At 34.8% G+C, this 26,254-nt stretch overlaps 1 protein-coding gene and 1 long non-coding RNA gene across 6 annotated transcripts; one reads left to right on the top strand and one right to left on the bottom strand.

Moving 5' to 3' along the window:
* Nucleotides 1-19,121: 19,121 nt before the first annotated feature.
* LOC121113850 (uncharacterized) lies at nt 19,122-20,422 on the bottom strand. Its single transcript, XR_005863124.2, has 2 exons — nt 19,949-20,422; nt 19,122-19,505 (listed from the first exon to the last, which is right to left on the bottom strand). It is a non-coding gene; the product is annotated as an uncharacterized lncRNA (long non-coding RNA).
* Nucleotides 20,423-23,082: 2,660 nt separating this feature from the next.
* LOC121113852 (uncharacterized) lies at nt 23,083-25,878 on the top strand. 5 transcript variants are annotated; one of them, XR_011779036.1, is made up of 11 exons: nt 23,083-23,222; nt 23,285-23,479; nt 23,542-23,603; nt 23,664-23,718; nt 23,779-23,853; nt 23,908-24,079; nt 24,138-25,026; nt 25,085-25,130; nt 25,212-25,263; nt 25,322-25,395; nt 25,458-25,878. XR_011779036.1 is itself a non-coding variant. In XM_071886804.1 (6 exons), coding segments are annotated over exons 2-6 (366 nt in total). In that variant the 5' UTR covers nt 23,083-23,222; nt 23,285-23,302; the 3' UTR covers nt 23,909-25,026. The 5 variants fall into 5 exon arrangements, 1 of the variants encoding a protein (XP_071742905.1); XR_005863128.2 differs by having other exon boundaries at nt 25,085-25,263; XR_005863127.2 differs by having other exon boundaries at nt 23,908-25,026.
* Nucleotides 25,879-26,254: the final 376 nt, after the last annotated feature.

Raw genomic sequence — 26,254 nt, 5'->3', positions numbered from 1 at the left:
GAAAATTATTAGCCTCAAAAAGACAAATTGCTCTATTAGACTCTAACATTGCTGAAAAAGAAATGGTGGAATCTAAATTGACCAATCAATCTGGACGTGCTGAAATTGTGTCTTGACGAGGTTGATAGAGACCAAATATTTATAACCAGGATCTAGGAACGACCGAAGAGAAAGAAACGTGGACGAATAATACGGTATACAACTTATAATGAACACATAGACATATATTATTAGTAAATACCTAATGTAGACTACTCTGATAATAATAAAGGATGTGCGGCTATTTATATAAATACATAAAGAAACATGTTAAAGAACAATAAATAAATTTATATTATAAGGTAAAAAGGTAGTAAAACCAAGATACATTTGAAAGGAAAAGAAATAGACGTCATACATATGATCAAAATCTGCCTGTTTTGCCCAGCAGTTAAAACATCAGATTGAAAGACGACGGATTATATAATGGGCTAATATTTCATTAACCTTGTGTAGAACCAACCATTATGAAGAGATAAACCATGAATTAAGGAAGAAAAGACGACATATAGGAAGTTATATAAAATTATTAAAAGACGACGATTAAACATCTCAAACCATGCCTGAAGAGATAAAGTGAAATAATTATTTAATATAAATCTAAAAAATAACAATATCATAAAATTATACAACATGGTAAAATTGTCGTGTGGTCAGATAACCTTACAACCTGTCTATATAATCCAAAACCGAGTCACAAATACTGAAGAAACATAGGTCAATTTTTTTTATTAACTTTTTTTAACTAAAGAACCGAGTAATGTTGTGAAAAGAAAGTAACTTAGACACCCCACATATTATAAAGTTATCTGGGGCATAGTTGGGCAATACAAGGTAATTGTTACAAACATTAAAGTTTTGATTCTCTGAAGTTACACTTCACTCAATTAGTGAGACTTCCTGGCAAGATATACAGCTTTACAACCTTGGGTTTTCAATTCCAATCGAAATTGAGTAGGATATACAAAGACACAGAGACAGAAAATATCGTATTCTGACAAAGTCGTCATTTTCAGGGGGGTTCTGTTAGAATCTGAGTCTTTTGCATATCTGATCATTTAATCAAACCTATTGGCAAACCTGTTTATATTCAGCTGGTTTATCCTTCCAAAAAGGAAGGTGGGCTTTTTCTGTTATTATTATATTATATAATCGAAATAAAGAGCTCTCTACCAATACACGTAAGTTATTATTGTCCAGTGTTTTATTATATTGGGATAAGTAATACACTCCATTAATTTCATTACCGTTGGTTATTGAGAGAGGCCTAAATCCTCACAGGGGGAAACCGGACACCCTTGTTTGCAGCTTTTTCCCAGCTTTATGGAATCACTCTGGATACCATTCAACAAGAAAGATGAAGTCCCATTGAACAAAACTGCACAAATAGGATTGAAGCAACGTCTTGGTAACTTTTTTTACGGCCTGTAGGATAAATTTATGCCTGAAATCTAGTGCAATAATTCCTCCAAACTTGTTATTCAATCTTGTTGAGTCAAAAGCAGCCTGTATATTCCTGGAAATCTCTGCAATGATCTTTTTTGTTGCTGACCTATCTTCTGATTTAATAAAGGTTTGATTTCCTTAGCCAATACCCCGTCCAATATTCTATATGATTCATTTAGAATTTTAATAGCTTCCAAATGTTTATTCTTGTCCCATTATCTTTTACAGGAATCAAAGATATTCTACACTGTCTAAGAACAGCAGGGAGCTTCCCTTTTGTCTCCATATCGGTTCCAAATCTCAATAGGTATGGAATAGTGTCCTCAGGGTATAAAGTGAATATCTTCCCTTTGATGGTATCTGGGCCTGATGCTTTAAAATCTTTATAACATGATGATTAATATAGTAAAGTATATTCTCCTCCGTATATACAGAACAATTGCTAACCTTCTTTGGTCTAGGAAATCCCTTTTCAACCTTTCCAACATTATTTTGATAAAATTCATTAAATATTAGAGAATAGACTTTGGTTAAGTTAGCTCTTCCTTTTCAGTTACTATTTTATTAATTCCTTTAGTAAATAGTTCGTTTGTTGATGACAGACTTTTCAATCTCTTTTTGGGATTTCCTTCCATTACAACTTTTTTCCTAATTTCTTCTTCCGAAATCTCAAAAATTCCTATTATACTTAAAAAGTCCCCGTTATGCCTCAAATAAACAAGGAACTTCTCTTCATAATGGTTTCAACATCCTCCTTTAATTGAATCTCTGCTTTCCTCTTCTTATTGATGAAAGTAATGGTTTTATATCGAATAATTTTTGTAAACATTCTATATAGTTTATTGGAGGATAGTGCAGTCAAAAAAATTTATAATCATCTGAGTCAATTACTCGATTAGGGATTCTGAATTTCTTGTGATTTGTGATCAGAAGAAAGTTCGAATCTATAGGTCGTTTTTTTGTGGTATTGTAGAGCACTCTTCGAGACTAGGGCATGATCAATGCTCTACGAATTTTTGCCACACCTCCAAAAAATATTCTTTTTTATAAAGTTCGGGCGTCTGATCGCTGGAGGAGCAAGACAGACCTCCGATTTGGACCGTTTTAATTTTGGTTACCCAAGGATTGAACTTGCATGCTTGTCGGATGATCTTATCTGGGCTGTCCCTTAGGGCCCGAGCTCTACCATTCGCAAGGGTCCAGCTAGAGATCAGGAGCTCTTTGAGTCCTAATCCCCGTCAGCTACCCGTGCATGGTACAAATCCTTGGGTGTGTCATGGGAGAGCTTGACCCATTTTCTTACAGGCCACCTAATAAGCAGGTCACATCCTTTGATATCTCTAAAACGGCATTTGCCGTAGGTTAAAGGGTATAGGAGGCGAGGGATGAGATGATCCCCGAGGCCAATGAACCTATGAAAGGTGTTTAATTTACTGGCCTCGAGGTTTCTTATCCCATCCCTTAACTTGTCATAAATGTTGGCATACTCAATCCCTAAGGCAGAATACTGAATACCTTAGTATTTATAGGTTTCCCCTACTGCTATTGGGGCTAGATTTTTGCCATCTATGACAAGCTTTGCCCCCATATCAATGAAATCTTGATTTGTTTAAGAGTTATGGTCAATGTAAGTGAAAACACATTTTTTGCAATTGGCATTGAGACCGACCTCCTTACATTGACCCAAAAACTAATTGCACAGTTTTTGCAGACTTTTGGCGTCCTCAGCCACAAGGACCGCTCGTCTATAAACAATAAGTATTTGAACGTTTCTAACCCAAGCTTGTTGGGTTTGAATCCTTTTCATACAGTTTTATCAGTATTGGCCAGGCACTAGTCCAGGACGAAATTAAATAAGTATCCCGACAAGGGGTCCCCTTGCAAGATGCCTGGCCTAAACTTATGGGTGTCTTTGCCTTGTAACATGGCTGAGGCTTTATTATAGACGTACCCGAAGTATTTTAAGAGGAAGGCCTGATCTCTCACATGCCTTCAACAAGGACTCATAAGAGACGGTCAAAGGCCATAGAGAAATCAACGAAAGCGATAGCCACCCGCCTCTTCTTATTGTTTTTCGTGGCCATCTTGATAATTGTATTGAGGATAAGGGAGTTCTCAGAACAGCCTTTTACCTCACGGAAGTCCTTTTCACATTCATCAAAGGGTACCTGCTTGAGCCTATTGGCAAAGATTTTGTGCAGGACCCAGGTCACATGAGGCAAGACTGTAATAGGCCGAAAGTCTCCCATATCTGATGGCTCCTCCTTCTTTGATATGAAGGAGGTATTCCCACAAAGAAGCTATTTAATAAAATTTTATTGAAGAGCTTAGTAATCACAGGGATGTTCAAAGATCTTAACATGCCCCCATCCATACCGAGAGGGTCCTTCCCTGCACCCGCGGATGGTGGGCAGTTTTTGACCTCATCCACTGTAATGACTTTTTGCAATTCATAAAGGACACGTCCCACTGGAGTAGGACTTCTGTCGTCGGCCTTAGAAGAAGTGGAAAATATTTCCGCCCATCCCTCCAAAAATAATTCAGGCATTTTCATGTTTTTCAGGTGGGATGAGACTTTGCCGTCTATGACTTTACTAAGTCCTTTTGGAGGGTCTGCTCAAGAGCTTTCCTTGAGTAAAAAGAGTCCCTATCACTCGCCCCTTTCTTCTGGCTAGAGCTTTTACCGCTCCTCTTCTGGTGCTGTTCTCCTTCGCTCGCCAGTTTTCTCTCGTTGAACCCACCAACCGAATCCCGCATTAGTATATTAGTTAATTTGTTAAATGTAAGGCCTACTTATAGGGCTGACAAAAATGTAAACGCTGTAACGTCCTTCAACCTGTAAACGTACCTGGACGCCAGTAAACTCCTCACTTTCCTTTGGGGTTTTTAGAAGGTGGAGTTCCCTTGTTTTTGGCGATAACCGGATGGTTTAGCTATGAATAGATTACATAAGGAGTCATCCCTTCCCTACTCAGCGAATTCTTCGAATAGTACAATTAGTTTCAAGCAAGTCTTCTGTGACAGTGGAGAGTCGTTCTCCTTTAAGAGCACCTTTTGGTGTTTAAGGGTAAAGGAGACGAGAAGCCTTTCACTCTTGTATGGACCCACTTGTTCACCCACGTTTGTAGGGTGAGGTTGGCCATCAGAGACTTTCTCTTTTTTCTTGTCACCGGACGCCATCGAGGCTGCAACAACGGCCAGCAGTTCAGGGATCAAGGAATCAAGATCCACACCACTGGAAATCATCTGGGTCGGGTTGGCATGGTGCCGCTTATGGGTCTTCTCACCCACTCCAGATGGGGATTCCCCCGTATCTTGAACGGTGATCATCATATTTTTTATGAACCTTATGCGTTCCAATAAGTCCAAGCTTTCCACCCTGGGGGTAGGAGATTGTGGAACAGGATTGGGCGTGGGAAAACTTGTGACGGCTGCAGAATAATTCTGTAGAGGGCCCGTAGGTGTTGGGCTAGTGACTATATTCATGGGCCCCTCCACCACCTCAGCATCTTCTGGACCATCCAATACGATGGTTTCGAAGACCGCCTGAGGCGCAGAATTATTATTTTATTTAGTAGAGCTTACTTTAGGAGGGATGGGGATGGGGGTGAAAGACCTGTCCTTAAACAGAAAAACCTCCCCATTCCTAATCAGCCTTTTTGAGCTTAAAGCTTGGCCACTGTCCTTGTAGACAGCCTCACTCTTTTTTAACTTAAAATTTTTGGAACCACCCCTGTAGCTTGGCTTAGCGACACTACGTCCGCCTCGCGTAAAGGGGTTCAAAAACGTTAGGATATGCCTCCTCTGCGTCAGGCACAAATACTGACGAGTTGGCGGAGGTTTTGACAACACGACTGGGCGATCCTGATGGATTGACCACCATGTCCATATAGGTCGGGGAAGATCTAATGACCGGGATCTGCTCCCGAGTCATGTCGTCGTTAGTAGTAAGCAGCATGTCCGTAATCTCGCTGGACGACAGGGCAGGGTCCTGCGATAGAACTTCAGCCTCCTGCTCAACGAAGCTCATAGATATATCCCCAATGAGTCTTGTCCCCGAATTAGAGACTGTAGCTTCTAGATCACCCATGACCTCTGAGACCCTTTTCTTATAGAAAGTGCGGTGGCGTACTCTGACAAGGTCGGCATGGGAGATGTATCCATGTCAGTAGATAAGGAGGTTGTGCATTTTCCGGGCGCGTCTCCTGCTCCGCGTGATCCGGGCCTCAGCTAGCTTCTCCACGAGGCTGTCAGGGATGGCACTTCCTACGGAGGAGGACATGAGGATTTTGAAGGCGTTGTACTCCTCAATATGTCGCTCCTTCGCGTGGGCTTTAAGTGTCCTGACAAGAGTCAAAAGACTCATGGCAGACGCCACACACCGTCGTGTTAAAGGTGGTGTTATTATTAGGGCTGGACATTTTAATTCTTAGGGGCAAGCTCTTTAAATTTGTCTATAATAACGTCCCAACCGAATCGTAACAAATAAATGGGCAATAAATAGGAAATATATATAATATGTACACGAATATTTATATTATTAACAAGGGATGTATATGCGAGTCCGGAGTAGTGTGTATGAAAAAATTAATATAGTATATCACTACTCACGGCAAACGCAGAAAAAAGAAAAAGGATAAAGAATTAAATACCTCCAGGGCGCTTTACCACGCACTCTCTACAGGCAGGGTATTTTAAGTATGAAGTATGTGTGCACAGCAGGAACGCGTACACACAAGTAAAAGCAATAAATAAATAAATAAAATTCCACGAGGGCGATTAATTCGCTCTCCTCAGGCAATGTACTAAGAAATAAATTAAATAACAAAAAGGAAAGGAGTAGGCAGGAGGAGACGCTTCCACGAGCCTGATTAGTTAAGTCCGGATCAAATGTAATATTATAACATATATGTTAACCTTGAATAAATACTAAAAAAAATATATTTTTCGGTTCGAACCGGCGACCTAGCGCGTGTGAGGCGCACGTGATAACCCCTACACTACAGAAACAATAATGAAGGGTTGTGGTTACTATTTATATGCAATTAATTTCTAGAAAAGATTTTTAAATAAAAAATATATGTAAATTACTTTTGAAATGATGATATGTAGAAAACTATGGCCCAAGTTCAAAATAAGTGTTACGCAGTCGGTAGGATTCGAACCTACGATTCGATTTCTAGTCACACGACTGCTGGTCTCCGACATTGGTATTATTAACCTTGATTAAATTTGTGTACAAAAAATATTTTGTTTATTCTTAAATTGGATATCAAAATTTGTGTTTTGATACACTCATTCCAAATATATAATTTATTTCAAAATCAACCCATATTTCCCACAGTAATTGATAGAAGTAAAATCTTCAATTTGCCACGGTTTATGTAACAACCTCCTTCCATATCTCTGGATTGGATAATAGTAAAAAATCGAAATATACCTTGTTAAAAAGCTGCGGTTAAGGCAAACTTAAGTTTTGAATTTTATTTAAATATGATCACGTGTCTTGGAGTTATTGAACCAAATGTGGAATTGTAATATAAGTCGACTTGGGCATAAAGTATGTTTTGGCCCATTTGGCCCACTTAGCATCAAGATATCCAAAATTTGAAGGCATCATTAGATTCCTCGTCAAAAGTTGGAGGATATGCATTATTACGTTTTTCCAAATTGCATCCGGTTCCGACTTTGAGGTGAGTTATGAAATATTTATTGAATATATGAAAAATAATATATCAAAGTGTCTTGTCTGAAAAAAATATTTTCGCTAAAAACGGTACCAATTGATCCGCAAGGTTAAAGATCTATGCCGGCTCTGACCTGCGATGGACGATCCAAGCAAAATTGAGGGAGCAAGAGCCGATTTAGTAAAATCCAGTTTATTTAACTTAAGTTTTTTTGTTTTTTTTTAAATTGAAAAAAAATTACGCAGGGGCCTCCGGAAGGCAATTTTACATCTTTTGCAATTTCAAAAATTGGATATCAAAATTTGTGTCTTGATACACTCATTCCAAATATAGAATTTAGCTTAAAATCAAACAATATTTTCCGAAGTATTAGACAGTAATAAAATCTTCAATTTGCCACGGTTTATGTAATAACCTCCTTCCATATCTCTGGACTGGATAATAGTAAAAACTCGAAACATACCTTGTTGAAAAGCTATGGTTAAGGCAAACTTAAGTGTTGAATTTCATTTTAATCTGATTGCGTGTCTTGGAGTTATTGAACCAAATGTGGACTTCTAATACAGGTCGACACATGGAAAGCAGGCACAGTGTTATCGTAAAAAACTGCCACAGGAAAAAAAGTTTTGGAATATTTGGAGGAACTTCCAGGTGGGTATTGCAGGATACATGCAAAAAAGAGCATTGGTGCTGTCATTGAACATTTTATGTATACAAAAGGGAATGACACAAATCCCATCCTGATGGAAATGAGTCATCATATCCTGCTGAACTTACATGCCATAAAGGCTAATTCGAACGATGCAGGTATGGAAGGTGCAAAACTTGCAAGGGTAGCGCACAACACTGCAATCGTTCGTGCCAATACGGAGGGTTATTTATTCATGTAACCTTACAACGTGGGCGTCCTACTGGCTCATTTCGGAAAATTTTCAAACTGGCTCAGGCTGTGCAAAAAAATGATTTCCAGCTGGATCCAAAGAATTTGCTAATCCCTCTACTAAGAGATTCGGTATTGCTCTCTTTTTTTACGAGGGTCTACGTCAGAGAGGAGGTACCTGCATGAATCTCATGTCTTTTAAGTTTATGGATTTGGTCGTGACAGGCCCAGCCATAATTTGAACAGCAGGGGCGAATTCCAGGTCGGTCACACTCATTGTTCTAGAAGTCAAGAACGAAAAGTTCTGGCGACCTTGATGGATTCACTCAAGCCCCTGCGTGTCCACTTTGGCATTAAGCACCTTTTTTTGTATAAGTCAGGGGTCTGGTAGACTCTGAGAAGCACATGAAACCTCCAATTTGAATTGTCTTGATTTCTGTTATTTGTGGATTAAATTTGCAGGCCTCTCTAATAATTTTGTCCGGGCTGTCTCTTAATGCACGAGCTCTACCAATTGCAAGGGTCCGGCTGGAGATCAGAAGCTCTTTGAGTCCTAATACCCCGTCAGCTACCCGTACATGGTAGAACTCTTTGGGTGTATCGTGAGATAGCTTAACCCATTCCCTTACGGAGCGTCTAATCAAGAGATCACACCCCTTAATGTCTTTGAACCGATACTGTCTGTAAGTCAGCGGGTAAAGGAGGCGAGGAATGAGATGGTCCCTGAGGCCAATGAACCTATGAAAGGTAATTAGCTTACTGGTCTCGAGGTTCTTAATCCTGTCCCTCAGCTTGGCATAGATGTTTATATACTGTACCCCTAATGGCGAATATTGAATCCCTAAATATTTGTAGGTTTCACTTACGGACATAGAGGTAAGTTTCTTGCCATCAATGACAAGCTTTGACCCAGCATCTATAAAATATTGATAAGTTTTTGAATTATGATCAATGAAGGTAAAGGGGCATTTTTTAAAGTTAGTATTAAGGCCAACCTCCCTACACTGACCCAAGAATACATCACATAACTTTTGCAGTCTTTTTGTGTATTCAGCAACCAAAACCGCATCGTCTGCAAACAGGAGGGATTTTACCGTTTCAGCGCCATGCTTGTATAGTTTAAAGCCCTTTAGAACGGTCTTATTTATATTGGTCAGGCACCAATCGAGGACAAAGTTAAATAAATACCCAGACAACGTGTCACCTTGCAAGATGTCTAACCTAAATTTGATCGCCTCCTTGCCTTGCAAAGTCGCTGAGGCATTATCATATACATATTTTACGTATTTTAAGAGAAGGGGAGCACCCCTGATCTCTCGCAGGCCTTCAACAAGGACTCATGAGAGACCGAGTCAAAGGCCTTGGAAAAGTCAATGAATGCAATAGCCACCCGCCTCATCTTAATGAGCGTGTTAAGGCTGAGAGAGTTTTCCGAACAGCCGTTCACCTCACGGAATCCCTTTTGACACTCGTCAAATGGTATCTGCTTTAGCCTGTTGGCAAAGATTTTATGCAGTACCCGGGTCAAATGAGAGAAGACTGTGATAGGCCGAAAATCTCCCATCTCTGATGGCTCTTCCTTCTTTGGGATAAAGGAAGTATTTCCCCAGAGAAGGTCCTAAGGTATTTCCCCGGTTAGAAGGATTTTGTTAAAAGGGCAGTTTTTGACCTCATCTACTATAATAACTTTTAGCACACCCAACAGGAGTTGGGCTTCTGCCGTTTGCCTTAGAGATAGTTGAAAATTTTTCAGCACATCCCTCCAAAAATGCCTCTGCATTTTTATGAGTTTCAGGTGGGATGAGACTGCCGTAAATGACAGCTGACATCGTCTTTCCGAATTCCTTTCTGAGGGCCTGATCCACAGCTGTCTTTGAGTAGAAAGTTCCCCTATCGCTCGCCCCTTTCTTTTGACTAGATCCTTTATTATCTTTCTTTTGGTGATGTTCCTCTTTGCCGGCAAATTTTCTCTCCTGGAACCTCCTAACAGAGTCCCGGATTAATATATTTGTTATATGAGGTGGCTACTTCCAGGGCTGACAAGAATTCAATCGCAGTCACATCCTTTATACATACCTGGCCGCTAACAAACTCCTCGTTTTCCTAGGCATGTTTTTAGAGGTTGGAGTTCCCTTATTCTTCGCGTATAAGGTGATTCAGGTAGGAGTAGACTACATAGTGGGCCAGCCCTTCCCTACTTACGGCAAACTCCTCAAACAGCTTCATTAACTTAAACCACGTTTTCTGTGATAATGGCGAGTCCTTCTCCTTCAGGAGCACCTTCTGTCTGGTGCTTGAGGGTAAACAAAACAAAGAGCCTTTCCCGTTTACTTGGGCCTGCTTGTTCGTTGTTTCTAGGGTGAAGTTGTCCTCGCTACCAGTGACTTCCTCTTTTCTCTTACCACCGGACGCCATCGAAGCTGCAACAACGGCCAGCAGTGCAGGGATCAAGAAATCAAGATCCACACCACTGGCCGTCTTCACTGAGAAGTAACAAGACTCCCTTGGGACGAGCACCAAGAAAATAAATGCACAAAGAATGGGGCATTATAACAGCTTACTAACAGTACTGCGTCGCTATGGACGTTGAATTCCAGAATCTCATAAATGAGTTCTTCCTGTGCAGCCTACACATTTGATGATATGAAAGCAAGGTCATACAGTAATAAGTTGTAATATCTAAAGAGACCAAAAGGAATATTGAGGGCTATGAAAAATTATTGGACTCTTTGATACATGAATTGGATAGAATATTTACCCAATGAGTTATAATACTATTTGGAGGAGTACTAGCTCCAATGACAAAACCTGTCAAAATCAAAATTCATTTGAAGATGGTGTGTCCTGAATTGGGTATAATGGGACGGTGAAGCAATGTGAGGCTGAGCAGTGCGTGGGCCGTTTTAGGGGAGTAGTAATCATATAAAATATGTTTTATTTGAGTAACAAATATTTCAGAAATTTGCCTTGTTTGTTATGATCATTTTCAAGAATTACCCTCGTTATTCAGAGAATCTATAAAAAAACATTTGGTTCAATGACCATTAAACTTTAACGACTATCTGAAGGAGCACATTGCCCATTTCCAAAGTGAACGCTATGTTTACAATATGGTTGATCAAAAATCGGTTAGGGAACTTTTTTGAAGGTAAATCAAAGAATTAATATAGATAAATTTCATTTATCTTTGTCAAGTTAACCTTTTTGCTATTAAGAATGAAGGATTAGGAACATCCAATATATATATATTTGATGAGGCTGAGCAGTGCGTGGGCCGTTTTAGGGGGAGTAGTAACCCTTTTGGAAATTGATAAATGCCTAGCGATAAAATATTGATTTTTTATTGGTTATTTCTTATCATATAAAATATGTTTTATTTGAGTAACAAATATAATTCAGAACAATAAAGGTTTAAGCCCATATAAATCCGAAACCGACTATTTTAATACCTAAATTTGTTTTGACAAGCAGAATTTTTGTTTTTTGTAACGATAATTACTACAGCGAGTGCTGGTTTTAAGCAATGCTTGCCCTAGGCCTCGTTCTTGTACGTAAATATAGGGACACTGTATTTTATCTTTATTGGCGCAGAGGAAGTTTGTTTGCATGTAGCATAAAAACAAACCAGTGAAGAGATTTTTAAAGATATTCCTCCAAAAACCTTATACACCTTCGCCTTTATAATCTGTATTGACATTTGTACCTCCACATCCAATAGCTACAATGGAATTCAATGTTGTTGTGTTGTTTTTTATGCATAAAAAGCTAATAATTCCACCGCACAAGCAACGAGCTTATCCAGTATTTGGCGTGAAATGTCCTAAATCAAGGATACATATTCTTTTATTTCTTTTTTCGGTAGAACTTACCAGCCAATTTTACATTATTTAATGTATAATCTTACTTTGAATTAACATAAGATGCCTGTTAATGACATAGGAACATTTGCAGCATCACATTCTTCTGTTCTTCTAATTCTCATTCTCCTAACTTTATTTTTGACAGTATTTTTTTCGTTAGATTTATGGATATGTCCAACAGAGATGTAAATACTAAAGCACCCCTCTATCTGACAAACCTACCCTGTCCCAGGCTTCTACATATGAAGACAAAGATTTTATTTTATCATTAAAATTACTAACGAGACTTTATATTTCTTCTAGTATTATCCTCTTTTAGAGTTTTTTTTTTTTTTTTAAAAATTCTTTTGTCCCTATTATTTGATTTTCATTTGTGAACGTACGTAAGATTTTTTTTTTTTTTTTTTAAATATATATTTTATGATCAATTAATAATTTCTTAAATGATCGAAATTTGCCGTTTCGATGACATCACGAAATACTTTTCTTTTTTGGCTTTTAAACGCTGCGAAAAGAGGATGAGCCATCATTATTATATTTTAATGGGGTTGAACAATAAAATGTACGAGTCTTTATTAACTAAACATGAATACTGAGTATCAATGTTTTTAAAAATAATTTTAAAAAATAACAATATAATACAATATACTTTTTAAATATAAATAAATTATATATGCTACAGTTAATTATAGCATTTAATCTGAATGGATATAAAAAATGATTATTGAAATAAAAGATAAAATTTTATATTTTTATTTACTTTTATACCCATATTTACCACTAATTATTAATAAATACAGGGTCCATCATATGTTTAACTCAGAACAACACTGTTTTTTTAATTATTACTAGCTCCATTTTAACTTCTTGAACTTTGCCTCCGCTCTCACATGATTGATGTATCAGTTTTGGCCTCTAAATTATCTTGCAAATTCGAAAAAATTACAAAAAAAAGTCAAGACATTATCGATCTCTGGTTGGCGCCTTAAAGCTCTTATAATTGACTTTCTTCCATTACACCATCCATAAGTTACAGAAACCAGTTATCCATGTATTTATTTATACAATAAACTAATTTACATAAGTGATTGATGGCAGTGTTCATAATTTTTGGAGCTAAGCATCTCCCCCCAATGATGAAGGTTAGCAACGCCCCTAGTAATAACCATCATATTTTGCAAAGAACATACATGATTGTATAAAACTGAATTACACTATAATTTCGATAAAAGTATATCAGAATATATTATATTAATATTTTTATTATAAAATTATTTATTCCAGATATTTCCAAAATATCAAATAAAATATATTCTTATGACATAATGTATGCTTCAGTAATAATGTCACTTTAGCAGGTAAGTAAATTTATATTTTAAAAAGTAAAGGAATATTAATAAAATTAAAGGGTCATTGAAATAAAGAAAATTACATAACATATACATTACTCATTTACAAAAGATATATGGGGGAGGAATAATTCACATTGTGAACCTTCAAATGATCAATTAGGCAGAATTCATAACTGGATGTTAACTCTAATACAAAGTTTAAATATTCAAGGAATAGATAACACTTATCATGTTGATTAAAGGAACTCAGAATTAAATTCATATTTATCTTGTAATATAATTTAGGATTGATATACATGAAAAAATATAATTTTGAAAAGTTTAGATAAATTTCAATAGGAGTAGTAACAAATCTTAGGTATTATATCTTTGATACATTATAGGAATTACATTATTCTTAGGAATTTTTCTCAAGGTAAACATAATACATTCTAATTTTTGGAAAGAGGAGGCTCAGATGAGAATTTACAAAAGATCTAAACAGTTTGGAGCACATTTTTTTTTTTTTTTTGTCAAAAGCATTCCAGTTTCCTGGAAGAAACTGTAATACTGAGAAGCAAAAGCCATTAGCAATATGAAGTATCTCTAAACAACTTGCATTTTTTTTTGGCCAAGATAGATTCTGTCTGTGCAATGCAGAGCCATATTGTTATATAAATTGAAGGATATTATATACTATGAGGTTTGGTAGTATAGCCTCTTTTGTTCCGTTCCTATTTGTATAAATTTATATTATAAATGGTGCTCACATTGCCCAGGTATGGTATCATTATGTTTATATAATTAAAATAAAGTATTAAAAGTGTGGATACACAACATGGTGTATTAAGTTTGAACGAATAAATAGAACTTATTTTGATCACTGTGATTTTAAAGATTTAAATAGCCTTCAGGAATGAAGAGCATATATCTGGCGGGAGCCTATGTAAACGTAACAAATCATAATGGATAATTCCAAAAGTAAGCGCTAAGACATGATTAAGTTAAAAATGAGTCCTCATAGAGGTATTTTTTGTGTTAAAAATAACATCATCTCTTCGTATGAGGCATAAACGAGCGAGAGGCCGTCTGTTTATATATGTAATCAATGCCTTTGGAGTAAAAATGAAAGAATAAAAAAACTAGAAGGAATCTCATGCAATTCTCAAATGGAATTTAAATTCAATTATTGAAGTATTCTCATTTTTGAAATTGTATGAATCAATTTGCAAAGAAACAAATGCCTCAGTTTTAAGATCGTTATTTAGATGTTGATGATTTTTTTATTGATTTGAAGAATAAATTATTGGGAAAAAGCTGTGAAAAAACTAAAGCAAATGCATTCAAGTTTGAAACTATTCCAACTCTGTGATTTTGGAGATCCCAATGAAATAAAAATAGTGAAAGATTTTTCTAAGAGACAATGAGAATATAACATTAGTTGAGATAGTTGAAACTAAAATTTGATCTATTTGAAAATATTATTTATTATAAACAGAAACATTATGAAGGTGGATCCAAAGAATACAAGAAGTACTATTAAAATTTTCAGGCTCGAAGAACATTTAAGAGATAAATCATTAAATGTAGAATAAATCAAAGATTTTAATTTTCGAAAGATTTAAATAGCCTTCAGGAATGAAAGCATATATCTGGCGGGAGCCTATGTAAACGTAACAAATCATAATGGATAATTCCAAAAGTAAGCGCTAAGACATGATTAAGTTAAAAATGAGTCCTCATAGAGGTAATGTAAAATAACAGATCTCTTCGTATGAGGCATAAACGAGCGAGAGGCCGTCTGTTTATATTCGATGATGAGCGAGAAGGAATCTCAACAATAAAGATATTGAAGATTCAATGTATTCATATTAGCAAAAGAATCAGCAAATAGATCGTATTTAGATTTAAAGTGATAAAAATTAGATTATGAAGAAATCAGTGATGCATCAGAGTTGGAATTCCTATGGTTTTGGATGAAATGCAAATATTTTTTTCGTTCTCAATATAACATTATGCTAGATAGACTAAAATCTTACAAGAAATATCATAACAAATTAAATTGAAGATTGGATATGGAATTGAAGAAGTTGAAGCCAGAAGAGAATGGCGATTGAGTTTTGGAGATACTAAATTATTGAGATTTTAACATTTACTTGCAATGTAAAGTCAACAAGAGAAACAGATATAAATATCTTACTATTAGAATCAGGAAGACGATCACAGATATTTTGAATCAATTGCATATTCAAGATTCATAGATGGACCACTTAATAAGTATGGAGAAAAATTTTTTCAAGTAAGGAATAATTAAAAAAGATTGGATATGGATTGATGAAGAGAATCAATTGTAGTCGAAGAAGTGTTGGAACATATTTGCATACTTGTAAAAACTAAAGATCCTTCCTGAAGATTATCACGCTCAATTACAAGAGGATAGATGGACATAATCAAGTATGGTAAAAACCAAAAAAGTTGTGGATGATATCATTCGAACATGCATTGAAAACAACGTATACACCAATGATAATATAATAACGATGTGTCGCTCGTATTTTTGCCATTTATCGTGCGAAAATCAGTTACGTCATCAAAACGGCAAATCCATTTCAATACCAGTAGTAGTTATATATATGTAGTCAATGCCTTGGGAGTAAAAATGGAAAGGAAGAATAAAAAAACTATTTGTACCGTTGCTTCATGCAATTCTCCAAATGGAACTTCTAACTTGGATTCCCCTAGTATTCTCATTTTCGTCATATATGAATACACGTTTGCAGAAGGAGTGACAATATGCCTCAGATTCCCAAAATCTGTTCCAGCCATTGTACTGTTGAAAAATATGAGAGATTTGAAGAATGAATTGTTAGGAAAGGCCGCTGTGAAAAAACTGAAGAAGGATTCATTCCAAGTTTGAAACTGTTCCAACTCTGTATTGAATGATGGAGATCCCAATCCTCGTAAGGATAAAAGAAGTGAAAGATTGGCTAAGAGACAGAGGAGAGAAATGGTCCATCAAGTCATGAGAGAAGTTGAAACTAAAGCCAAAGATTATTTGAAATATTGGATTTATTATAAACAAAAACGTAGTATCGGTGGATCCAAAGAATACAGAAGTACTATTGAAATTTTCAGGCTCGAAGAACATTTAAGAGATGCAATCATTCATGTAGATGATAAATCAAATAAGTGTATTTTCGAAAAACTTAGCAAAATCATATGCTCAATTAAGATCAGTATTGTCTAAGAAAAATAAGTTTATATGGATAGCTGAACATCAAAGCGTATTAGAAAAAGTCAAGAATGCAACCATGTCATTTTATAGAAGGAAGACCTCCAATTTTATAAACCAATGCTCCAATGAAAAAAGTATTTGTTTACGCACTAAAGCCAGAAGATGAGGGTGGATGTTGGAATTTAATTGAAACGAATTACAGATGGTCAAGTCCTCCAAAGAAAATAATGGAACTGACGCTTGAGACGATGGCAGTTCCTTGGGCTACTAAAAAAATAAAATGTATACCTACAAGGATTGGAGCGTTTCATTATAAAGACCGATCAGGTGATGGTAACTATTGTGAATAGGAAAAGACTCGACGAAATTAAAAACCCTAGAGAAAGAGAAATTAACGAAAGAAGCCTAATGATATACAACTTTATGATAAAATGGAAGCTTGGAAAACAAATGAGAAAGTCTGATGCGATATCTAGAAATTTATATTGGCAGAAGAAATTATCAAAGATGAACAAAATAATACTCTCATATGTCGACAAGTAATCAGGATTTCCTTCTGTACATTATTGTAAATATGGTAGATATACATATAGAATAGCAAAAACAACTATAGAAAGATATTTTATTGATTATGAGGTACCTGAACAATTAAAATCAGATGGAGGTACTAATTTCGCAACAAGAGAGAGTTTCAAGAATTTTGTATTGATTGGGAAGAGGAGGAATTGCCACATAATACTACATCAACTAGTATTTCAGAAGCTGTGTTAATTGACTATTAAATTTAGTAAAGAAGACGATGGTTCGAGGTCCTATAATTCAAGATCATGTATCGAAGAGATGAAGGTAAAATTATAAGACAGGAGAGAAATGAGAGATATTTAAATAAATAAAAATGGAATTTCATGGTTAAAAAACAAAATATTTATCAGTGTTGATTTTAATCCAAGTGAAAGACATAAGACTGTTAGATTTGAAAAGGAACTTCAAAAAAATGTATCAAGGATCTATGAAGGAGGAACGGGAATATTATACAAGGATGCTTTTTAAAAGCGCAAAGTCACTGAGTGGAACAACCAAAACTGGAAGAACTCTAAGGTTGGTCAAGGCTATCAGTGAAAACAAATGGGGAAATCCACTATGATCCATACAAAAGCTGCCCAGGATCACCATGTAAGCAGAACCACTATAGCCAAGATTGTTAAAGATGACATTTGGCTCTAACCTTACAAAATTCAGTATCGTCATCTTTTGTCAAAGGGTGACATTACAAAGATAAAGGATAGAAGCAAAGTTTTGCTCAACTGGCATTCAGTACATAATAATGTCATTATGAATAATTATGACGAAAATTTATTTACTGTAAGTCGAAAATAAGCAAAATGACAGTCTTGGCAAAGACATGTGACTACATTGATTTCAGACAAAAATTGACCAACAAAGTGTAATAACCAAAGTCATCCATGGTTTGCGGCGCAGTGGTTTCACATGGGAGAAATCACCTATGTTCCGAATTCCTAATGCTGTAAAAATTAATCAATAAGTTTATTTAGACTTTTTGAAAACAAAAGTGAAGCCCTGGATTGAAACAGTATTTCCAAGTCAAAAAGTCTACTGCACTCGGGATTTAGTTCAAAACTGGTGTAAAAAAAAAAATCCACCATTTTTGTGACCTCCCCCTTCATCTGAGTTAAATCCCTTGGACTTTTCTACTTCGGGAATGTTGGAGAGGGAAGTCAATGTTTATCGTTCAAGAAATAAGGATGCTCTCATGCCAAACCTTGAGAAGAAATGGAACCAAATTTTAGATGATGTAGTACATGCCAGTTGTAAAGCGGGTTGGAAGAGATTTATTTACTGTAAAAAAATTAGCCAAAGTTGGCCAAATTGAATAATTCATATGTTAAATATTTGTAATAGTTAAATTAAATGTTTAAAAAGATTTCGATAAAATTGGACTTGCAGTTTTTGATTTTAAGAGCCAATTCATGGTACAATTTTAAAATGCACATTTCGAATGATAAATATGCACTGCAAGATTAGACGGTATAACCTCTTGAGTTCTGATCATATTTGTATATATTTTATTGCAAATGTAGCTCACATTGTGCCTTGTCATTTCCTGCTATCGTATCATTACGTGTATATCATTATAACTAAGTATTTTAAACGTAAACACACGACACATATACTATGAATTCAAAACATTATACTTGGCACAAATTTAATTGACTAATTTGAATTCGTAGCATATGTGTTGTGTGTTAACATTTCAAATATATATAATTATTATAATATCCTGCTAAACTTTAATTAGCGCCCACTACAGAGGGTTAAGTAAAACATTAAAGTATAGTAAATTGAATTTATTTCTATTTTAGGAAAAACTATCGTTTTTCTTGTGATAATCAATCAAAATATATCCCTTGAAATTCTTAGCATAACATTTAAAAAAAAAAATAAGTCACTTATCTGAGCAATGAGAGAGCGCCGATGGACAACATTAAATAGCGGATGAACGATTTTGTTATCATTACAAAGGAATCATAGTCATAGGTCACGAAACCAGAGTTATCTTCACTCCTCCTCAACCAACTATACCAAATCCCACGAACTATCTTCCCTGGCTCATTTCTGTTGAACCTGTAATTTAAAAAAATGATTAAGTACATTCGAATCCATGATAATGAATATTTGTGAGGGGATACAATTAACGATAATTTATTTTCAACACAAACTTGTTGACCATAGAATGGTCTAAAATGAACTTCATTCTCCAGTCCATAATATTTCTAAAGGCAATATATTTATATATAATAAATAAAATGATAGGACCGATATTTTATCTTGAATTTGAAATTATTTTGTATTTGACTCCAGTAAAGGCATCATCCTTTCAGATTGATTTTTCCTGAGTGAGTTTATTTCTGATTTTAATTAAATAAAATTGCTTCTCCGACTGACATAATTTTCCATGATTAAATATTAGCCGTATAAACATGAGTGAATTGTTGATTATAGTTCATTCTGAAAATAATAATTCATATGATTAAAAATATACATCGTTCAAGAGTTGTAAATTATAAGCACTCTCAGTGTAACCAAAAAATATACTAAAAATGACAACCCCACTTTGTAACTAGCAAAGAAAAATAATCAGGAATTACTCAAGATGTCGATCCTAAATTCTACTCCCAAGAGTTCACCAACAACTTAAACTTTTAACACTCCAAAAAATGATCCGGGTTAATTAACGGTATTCTTGAGCAAAAACGCACTTGTGGTGACTTTATACTTGTATGTTCAACTGTACAAGAATGAAAAAATACTCAATACTGAGAATTATAATTAATAACATTTATATCCAAATATAGGCTTAATTTCGCACGCGAGAAAATGCTTATAATTTACAAATATATTAATTAATTCAATAACTTAAAAAGCATAATTTTATAAAATTAATAACTTACAGTAGAATAGCCAATAGCATGTCCAGTAATCCATGTCTTCAGTTCATTATTCAACGGAAATCTGTTGGAGAATAGTGAATAAATGGATCTGTGAGTTCATCTTTCAACATTTCCTGTTCCACCCGCAAGTAAAGGTTTCATCTTCCACAGACCATAACGTGGAATAGCCAATGTTCAATAATATGCTACAGCGTGTATGATTTATTAACAGATCCATATTCTGTCCTTAATAGATTAAAACGAGTTGATCTCCAGTATAAGAAGAAATTAAAATGTTTTGAGTCATAACTAGGGATGTTTCTTGCCTTTAGCGTTGTTTCGATCCTTATTCAGGACTGAAGACGGCAGTTCCGTCTCGGTCCGGTCGAGTTCAGTACTGTCATATCAGTCCATAAACTGATAAAGTTCGATCTTTGATGATGTCACTCAACTTTATTCCTTCTTTTTGCTTCATCCGGGATGTGCCCAACAACCCCCAGAACTATAGTGGTAGAGTCTAAGTTGAGATGTACAACTGATGTTTTTTTCCAATACATAATTGTTACTACTAATCTTATAAATCACGTGACAGAATATGGATCTCCACCAAATCATCAAAATTTTAATACATACTAAAATTGAAGCATTTTTCAATTAAAATGGATACTTAAACTGATTGCTTTGAAAATATATTAATTATATCTAACCTTCAAAAAAGATTTATACAAAATAAATTAACAAAAAATTTGCAAAACAAGGAGTTTTAGTAGGTTATTTTAAATGATGAATTTAAGGATCGATTTTTGAAGGAGTTCATGATGTTCTCAAGTCTGAAATATCTCTAAATATTTCAGAAGAAATTTTTGTATAGCTCTTTAAATACAGTTAAATATAGTCATGAATATCAAAATGAAATGCTTAACTTTATGTCGAATTTTAAGTATTATATATTATTTCAACATTAAAAAAAAGTACAAAATAAGTATCCCAAATATTATCAAAGTAATTCGTAAATGCAAAGATAATTAATTGAAAAATACAAATCCATCCTACACTTTTTTGAAAAAAAAAATCATCTAGCTTCGACGCATCACATATTATATTAAAGGATAAAATAAATTGTACATATTTACAAGGAACCTGCCACTTAATTTTTTGTATAGTAAGTTTTATTCCAATTATAATACGAAATGTTGTATAATTAATTCATAATATTGATAATCTATTCATATATTGGTTGCCAAAATGGAACGGTTAGAAAATTTCACACAGCAGTATCGATAGCCCATATCCTTCATTCAATTTATGAGCTTAGAAGGATCTAATTAATGTAATTTTAAGTAATTACATTAGTAAAGAGTCAGTAAAGTTGCATTTATTTGCGCTTAAAGTTGAATGGAGTTAGAATTAGAATAAGTTTTATTCACATAATGATTTAGCGAGAATAATGTAATTAATTCATAAGGATAAACAAGGTTTTGATGATTTGAACCAATTGGAAACCTCAATCAGACTGTATCGATTTCCTAAATCAAGATAATGTAATTTTTATTAATTAGGTACATTTAAATCTCTTTAAATAACAACCACGGATGATCAGTGACTTGGAGTCATCAGTCACATCATCATATATTTTTACACATGAAGTCAAATGGATTTGCCATATAGAGAATATGTACTATGTACATATCTTTCGATGATTTGGAGTTACAAATTTTTCAATAACTGGATTCGGAGCCAAGGTCTGTAAATATTATAAGTCCAACCTCAGAAACTATACGAATCAATTTAAATTCTCAGTCCCAATAATTATAATGATAAATATTATAATCAATCAACATAAACAATTTCATTAAAACTACACGATTCTAAGAATCATTTATTTATAATTTATTGTTCGGAATGATATTTTGTTATCTTGTCTTGCATAATTCAAGTATTTGAACTATTTGGGATTCCAGATCCATTCGACTCCGTGAGTAAATAAGCTCGATTCTACTAACTTTGGGACATATTTATTGAATAATCAAACGAGGAGGGAATAATATTTCATATCCATTAATTATTTGAATGAAACTTACTACATAATCACCTTGTACAAACAAGAACTGAAGTTGATACTATATTTTTGAAGGACAAATTCATCAGGTTCAATAATTTTTTTGTCATTTACGTTTGAAGCCTCTTTAGCATATATTTACTTAGATTTTGGGATGTAAATATAATCACTTTTGCCTCAATAATTTTTTTTTTTTTTTTTTTTTGAGATTTCAATGGAAGATGTGCATAAAATACCACATGATATTGATTTAAAATTAAGACTATGACAAATATTATACCTTTATAATTGTACAAATTTCTTATGAGCTTACCAACAGGAATTTCTCATCAAAAGGATATTTCTCACTACAACCTTAGAGTTAAAACATTTATACTTATGTATTATATCTCTATGACTAAAAGAGTAACGTGACTGCACAGGAGCTTGTGCTCCTCCAGATGGTATTATAACCATGGAGATAAAATTGGTAATGCATACGTCATTTAAAAAAAGTATATGCTGGTAACCTCCTTGGAGTCAAAGATATTAGTGCTCTTAAAATTTTCTCCTTATTTTGAAAATACTAACTATTAGGTAGCAAACCGTACTAGTTATAGTTATTCATGGAATTTCAATGAATTAATTATTATAGTAATCACCTATCACTGATATGGATCAATGTTACCAAAATATACTTTTCGTTTTGATTGACACTCACGATGATTTTGACAATTCTCACATCCCTAATGATTTTTAAGTATTAAGTATTTTAATTAATAGAAAAAGTGCTCTTCCTGCTCTTATTCCCTTTAATTTCTCCCCTCCCTCCTTCTGCTAGTTAAACTAATGCAATGTTCTTGAACAGTGGTTCTCAAGCTATACATGAAAAATATTAAGATCTATATGTACGACCATTATGACAATAATGTATATACAATAGCTGGAAGCTTAACCTATTCATCCAACTAACACTACATGGTACCTGCATAACATAGTTTGAGAACTACTGCTCTGCAACAAAAAATTTAGATCGAGTACTTTTCAGTACGAAGTCTTACACTCTATCTGGAATACTTTAGATCTCACGTTTTTATTTTTGTCTTTTTATTAATATTTACTATTAGTTGCGACTTAACACCAAAGCTACCTCATCTAAAAAAGTCCTTATTACTGATTATTGCCATCTTAATAACTTTAGTACAATAGAACAACCATTGGATACCGCCTTTTCAGCTTTCGAAACGAAGGATGAGGGTACTTATAAAATCAAGATATATATTTGAGATCTATTAATCAAATTATTTATTATTTTATAGTAAGTGATCTTTCTCAGTATGCTTCCTGCTTGTCGAATGAGCCAGGAAAAGGAAAGATCATTTTTTACACTTGTTCAGCGTGTACCTGGGCTCAAGGATCGGCTCGCCTGGGCCATGTCTCATTCCAGCGACATAGCCAAAGGTGTTTATACTGTGGATCAAGACAATCGAGTTTCAATCGAGACCAATCCTATGGTAAATGAGGTCTTGAGCAAGATTGTAAGAATTATTAATTGTATTTTTTTTTAATTTTGCAGTTAGATAATAATGATTATCTGGAGTCACTCAATACCATTACCGAAGGTCTCATTGGACTTATGTAAGTGTATAGAAATTTAAATTATTATGATTTATATCAATAACTCGCACTTTTATTTAGATAGGGTATTGAAGATGATGAAGAAAATATTCAAGCTCCTGCCCCTCACTCTCAAGTGAGTAATAAGCATATAATATTTGACTTTACTTAGCCTTTTTTTATCATTTTTTCTCAGACATCTGTACGCAGCCTTCCCTCTCCTCCTACGGGCGATGATGGTGATAGCGGGAATTTTGTCCACACAAAAGTGGTTAGTATATTTATTAATTTTATTTATATCTCTCAATATGTATTTTTATTATAGAGTGCGAGGGTTATCACCAATTCTGATAGGACTCTCGTATCAGAATTATTCAACCGTGATGGAAAGGCAACAATAAACGAGTCTAACTTGGCAGGAAGCACTAACAAACCAACGGCTTGTCAATTTTGTAGTAAGAGTTGAAGGCTTGTTCCTCAACCGGAAAAAGGAATTGGTCAGAAAAATACTTGAACACATTTCAATAAATAATATATAACTAAAATAACAACTAGTTTATTGGTGAAGGGTGGCATTCCTCCAACCTAAGTTTTGGAATATTTGGAGGAACTTCGAGGCAGGTATTGTGTGATACATGCAAAAAAAAAAGAGAAGAGCATTGGTGCCGTTATTGACCATTTTATGTATGCAATTGGTAATGACATCAAATCCCATCCTGATTGAAATGAGTCATCATATTCTACTTAACTTCAATATCGAATTATGCTGGCAGGGAAGGTGGCAAGGATAGTGCACAACACTGCAATCGTTCGTGCCAATAAAGGGGGAGATTTTTTCATGCGACCTTTTGACGTTGTCGTCCTCCTGTCTCAATTCCGTCGATCTTCACAACTAGCTAAGGCTGTGCAAAATATGACTCAGCAGGATCCAGAGAATTTGCCGATAACTCTACTAAGAGATTGGGCATTTTTTTTCTTAGAGGGTCACTGTCAAAGGGGAAGGACCTGCATGAATCTCACGTCTTCTGAGTATATGGAAAAGATGGGGGACTGTAGTGGGTCCCGGATCTTTTAATCAAAGTCACATAAGACCAAGGAGTCGTCTATGGGTCCTGCTTAGATCATGGTAAATGATAGCCTAGTAAAGACACTTCTAAACCTTTTCACATTGAGGGACGCTTCCTTGGATGTCTGATATCTCGTCTTTCGTATTCGGTGAGGAGTGGAATTGTAAGTCATAAGGAACTCTAGGGGACAGATGCTCCGTTCGGGCATCAGTGATCCTTATGACAAAGGGCTGTAAGAAAGTCCTTCGCCGCCCAGCGTGTACCTGGGCTCAGGGGTAGGCTCGCCTGAACCATGTCTCATTCCAGTGTGACGTCCTAGGGCTTTAACTCGTGGATAAGAACCATAGAGATCAAACGTTTGGTAAATGATGTCTTGGGTAAGGTTGTAAGTATTATTAATTAAATATTATTTCACTTATCATTTTAATTTTGCAGTTACAAAATAATGATAATCTGGAGTTGCTATAGACTAATACCGAAGGTCTCAATTTGGCTCATATATGTCTATAGAAATTTACATAATTATGATTAATATTAATAATTCATACTATTATTTTCATAGGGTTTTGAAGATGAGGAAAATACTTTAGCTAAACCACCTCATGCACAAGCGAGTAATTATCATATAATACTTAAATCTAATTAGTTGTTTTTTAAAATCATGTTTCTAAGACATCAGCGTGCAGTCTTCCCTCTTCTATGGGTGATGGTGCCGGTGGGGGGGTAACTCCGTTCCAATAAAAGTGGTGAGTATATTTATTAATTTTAATTGCCTCTCTTAATATGTATAATTATTCAACTGTGATAGGAAGGGAGCAATAAACGAGTCCACTTGTCAGGAATCACTTATCAACCAATAGTTCGTCGATTTGAAGGCCTCGCCCTCAACTGTAAGAAGGACAAGCTCAGGAAGATTCTTTTAAATTTAAATAATAGATAATATAATTCAAATAATAATGCCTAGTTCATTGATGAAGTTGGAGGGACATTCAAAAACTTATGGGGAAAATTAATATGCATTGTATATTTTCAATTGATTACGACGCTTAAAAAAAGTAATAAATAACATTAAATACGCCTATTTTTATATCGCATTTCAATCATTAACTTATCTAACTACATTTAATTAATAGACAAAAGGTTTATTTGTTATGGCAATGAATGGCACAATTGTTGGTTGTAATGTTTTTCTTCGAGTTCCACCTTATATGTAAGGGTGATAATCTTGGTAAGAATAGAAAAGTGTGCGAGGAGAAGAGAAGCAATACTTATGGCATCATTGATTAAATAATATACATCTTCTTCTATCAATCAAGAACGTTATCCCCCCTTTATTATTCAATTATTAATATAATGTTAAATACTGATAGTCGATAGAGAACTGAATAAAATGCCTAAAATAACGAATCCTTCTGGCTGGATTTCTGGAAATGGAGGCCCAGGAATTTGGAAAATACTTACCGGATGCAAAACAGATGGCTTGTCGGATTTGTCGATATAACTGTGCCTTTCGTCCCCTGTCTTGAATTAAACACCACTCATTATCCTCATCTCATATCAAGAGCATGGTTATTCATCTAAAAAATCAAGTTAATGATGAATACA

The sequence above is a fragment of the Lepeophtheirus salmonis genome, chromosome 2 (assembly GCF_016086655.4).
Source record: "Lepeophtheirus salmonis chromosome 2, UVic_Lsal_1.4, whole genome shotgun sequence".
Lineage (NCBI taxonomy): Eukaryota > Metazoa > Arthropoda > Copepoda > Siphonostomatoida > Caligidae > Lepeophtheirus > Lepeophtheirus salmonis.
This window is presented reverse-complemented; position numbering and strand designations above follow the sequence as displayed.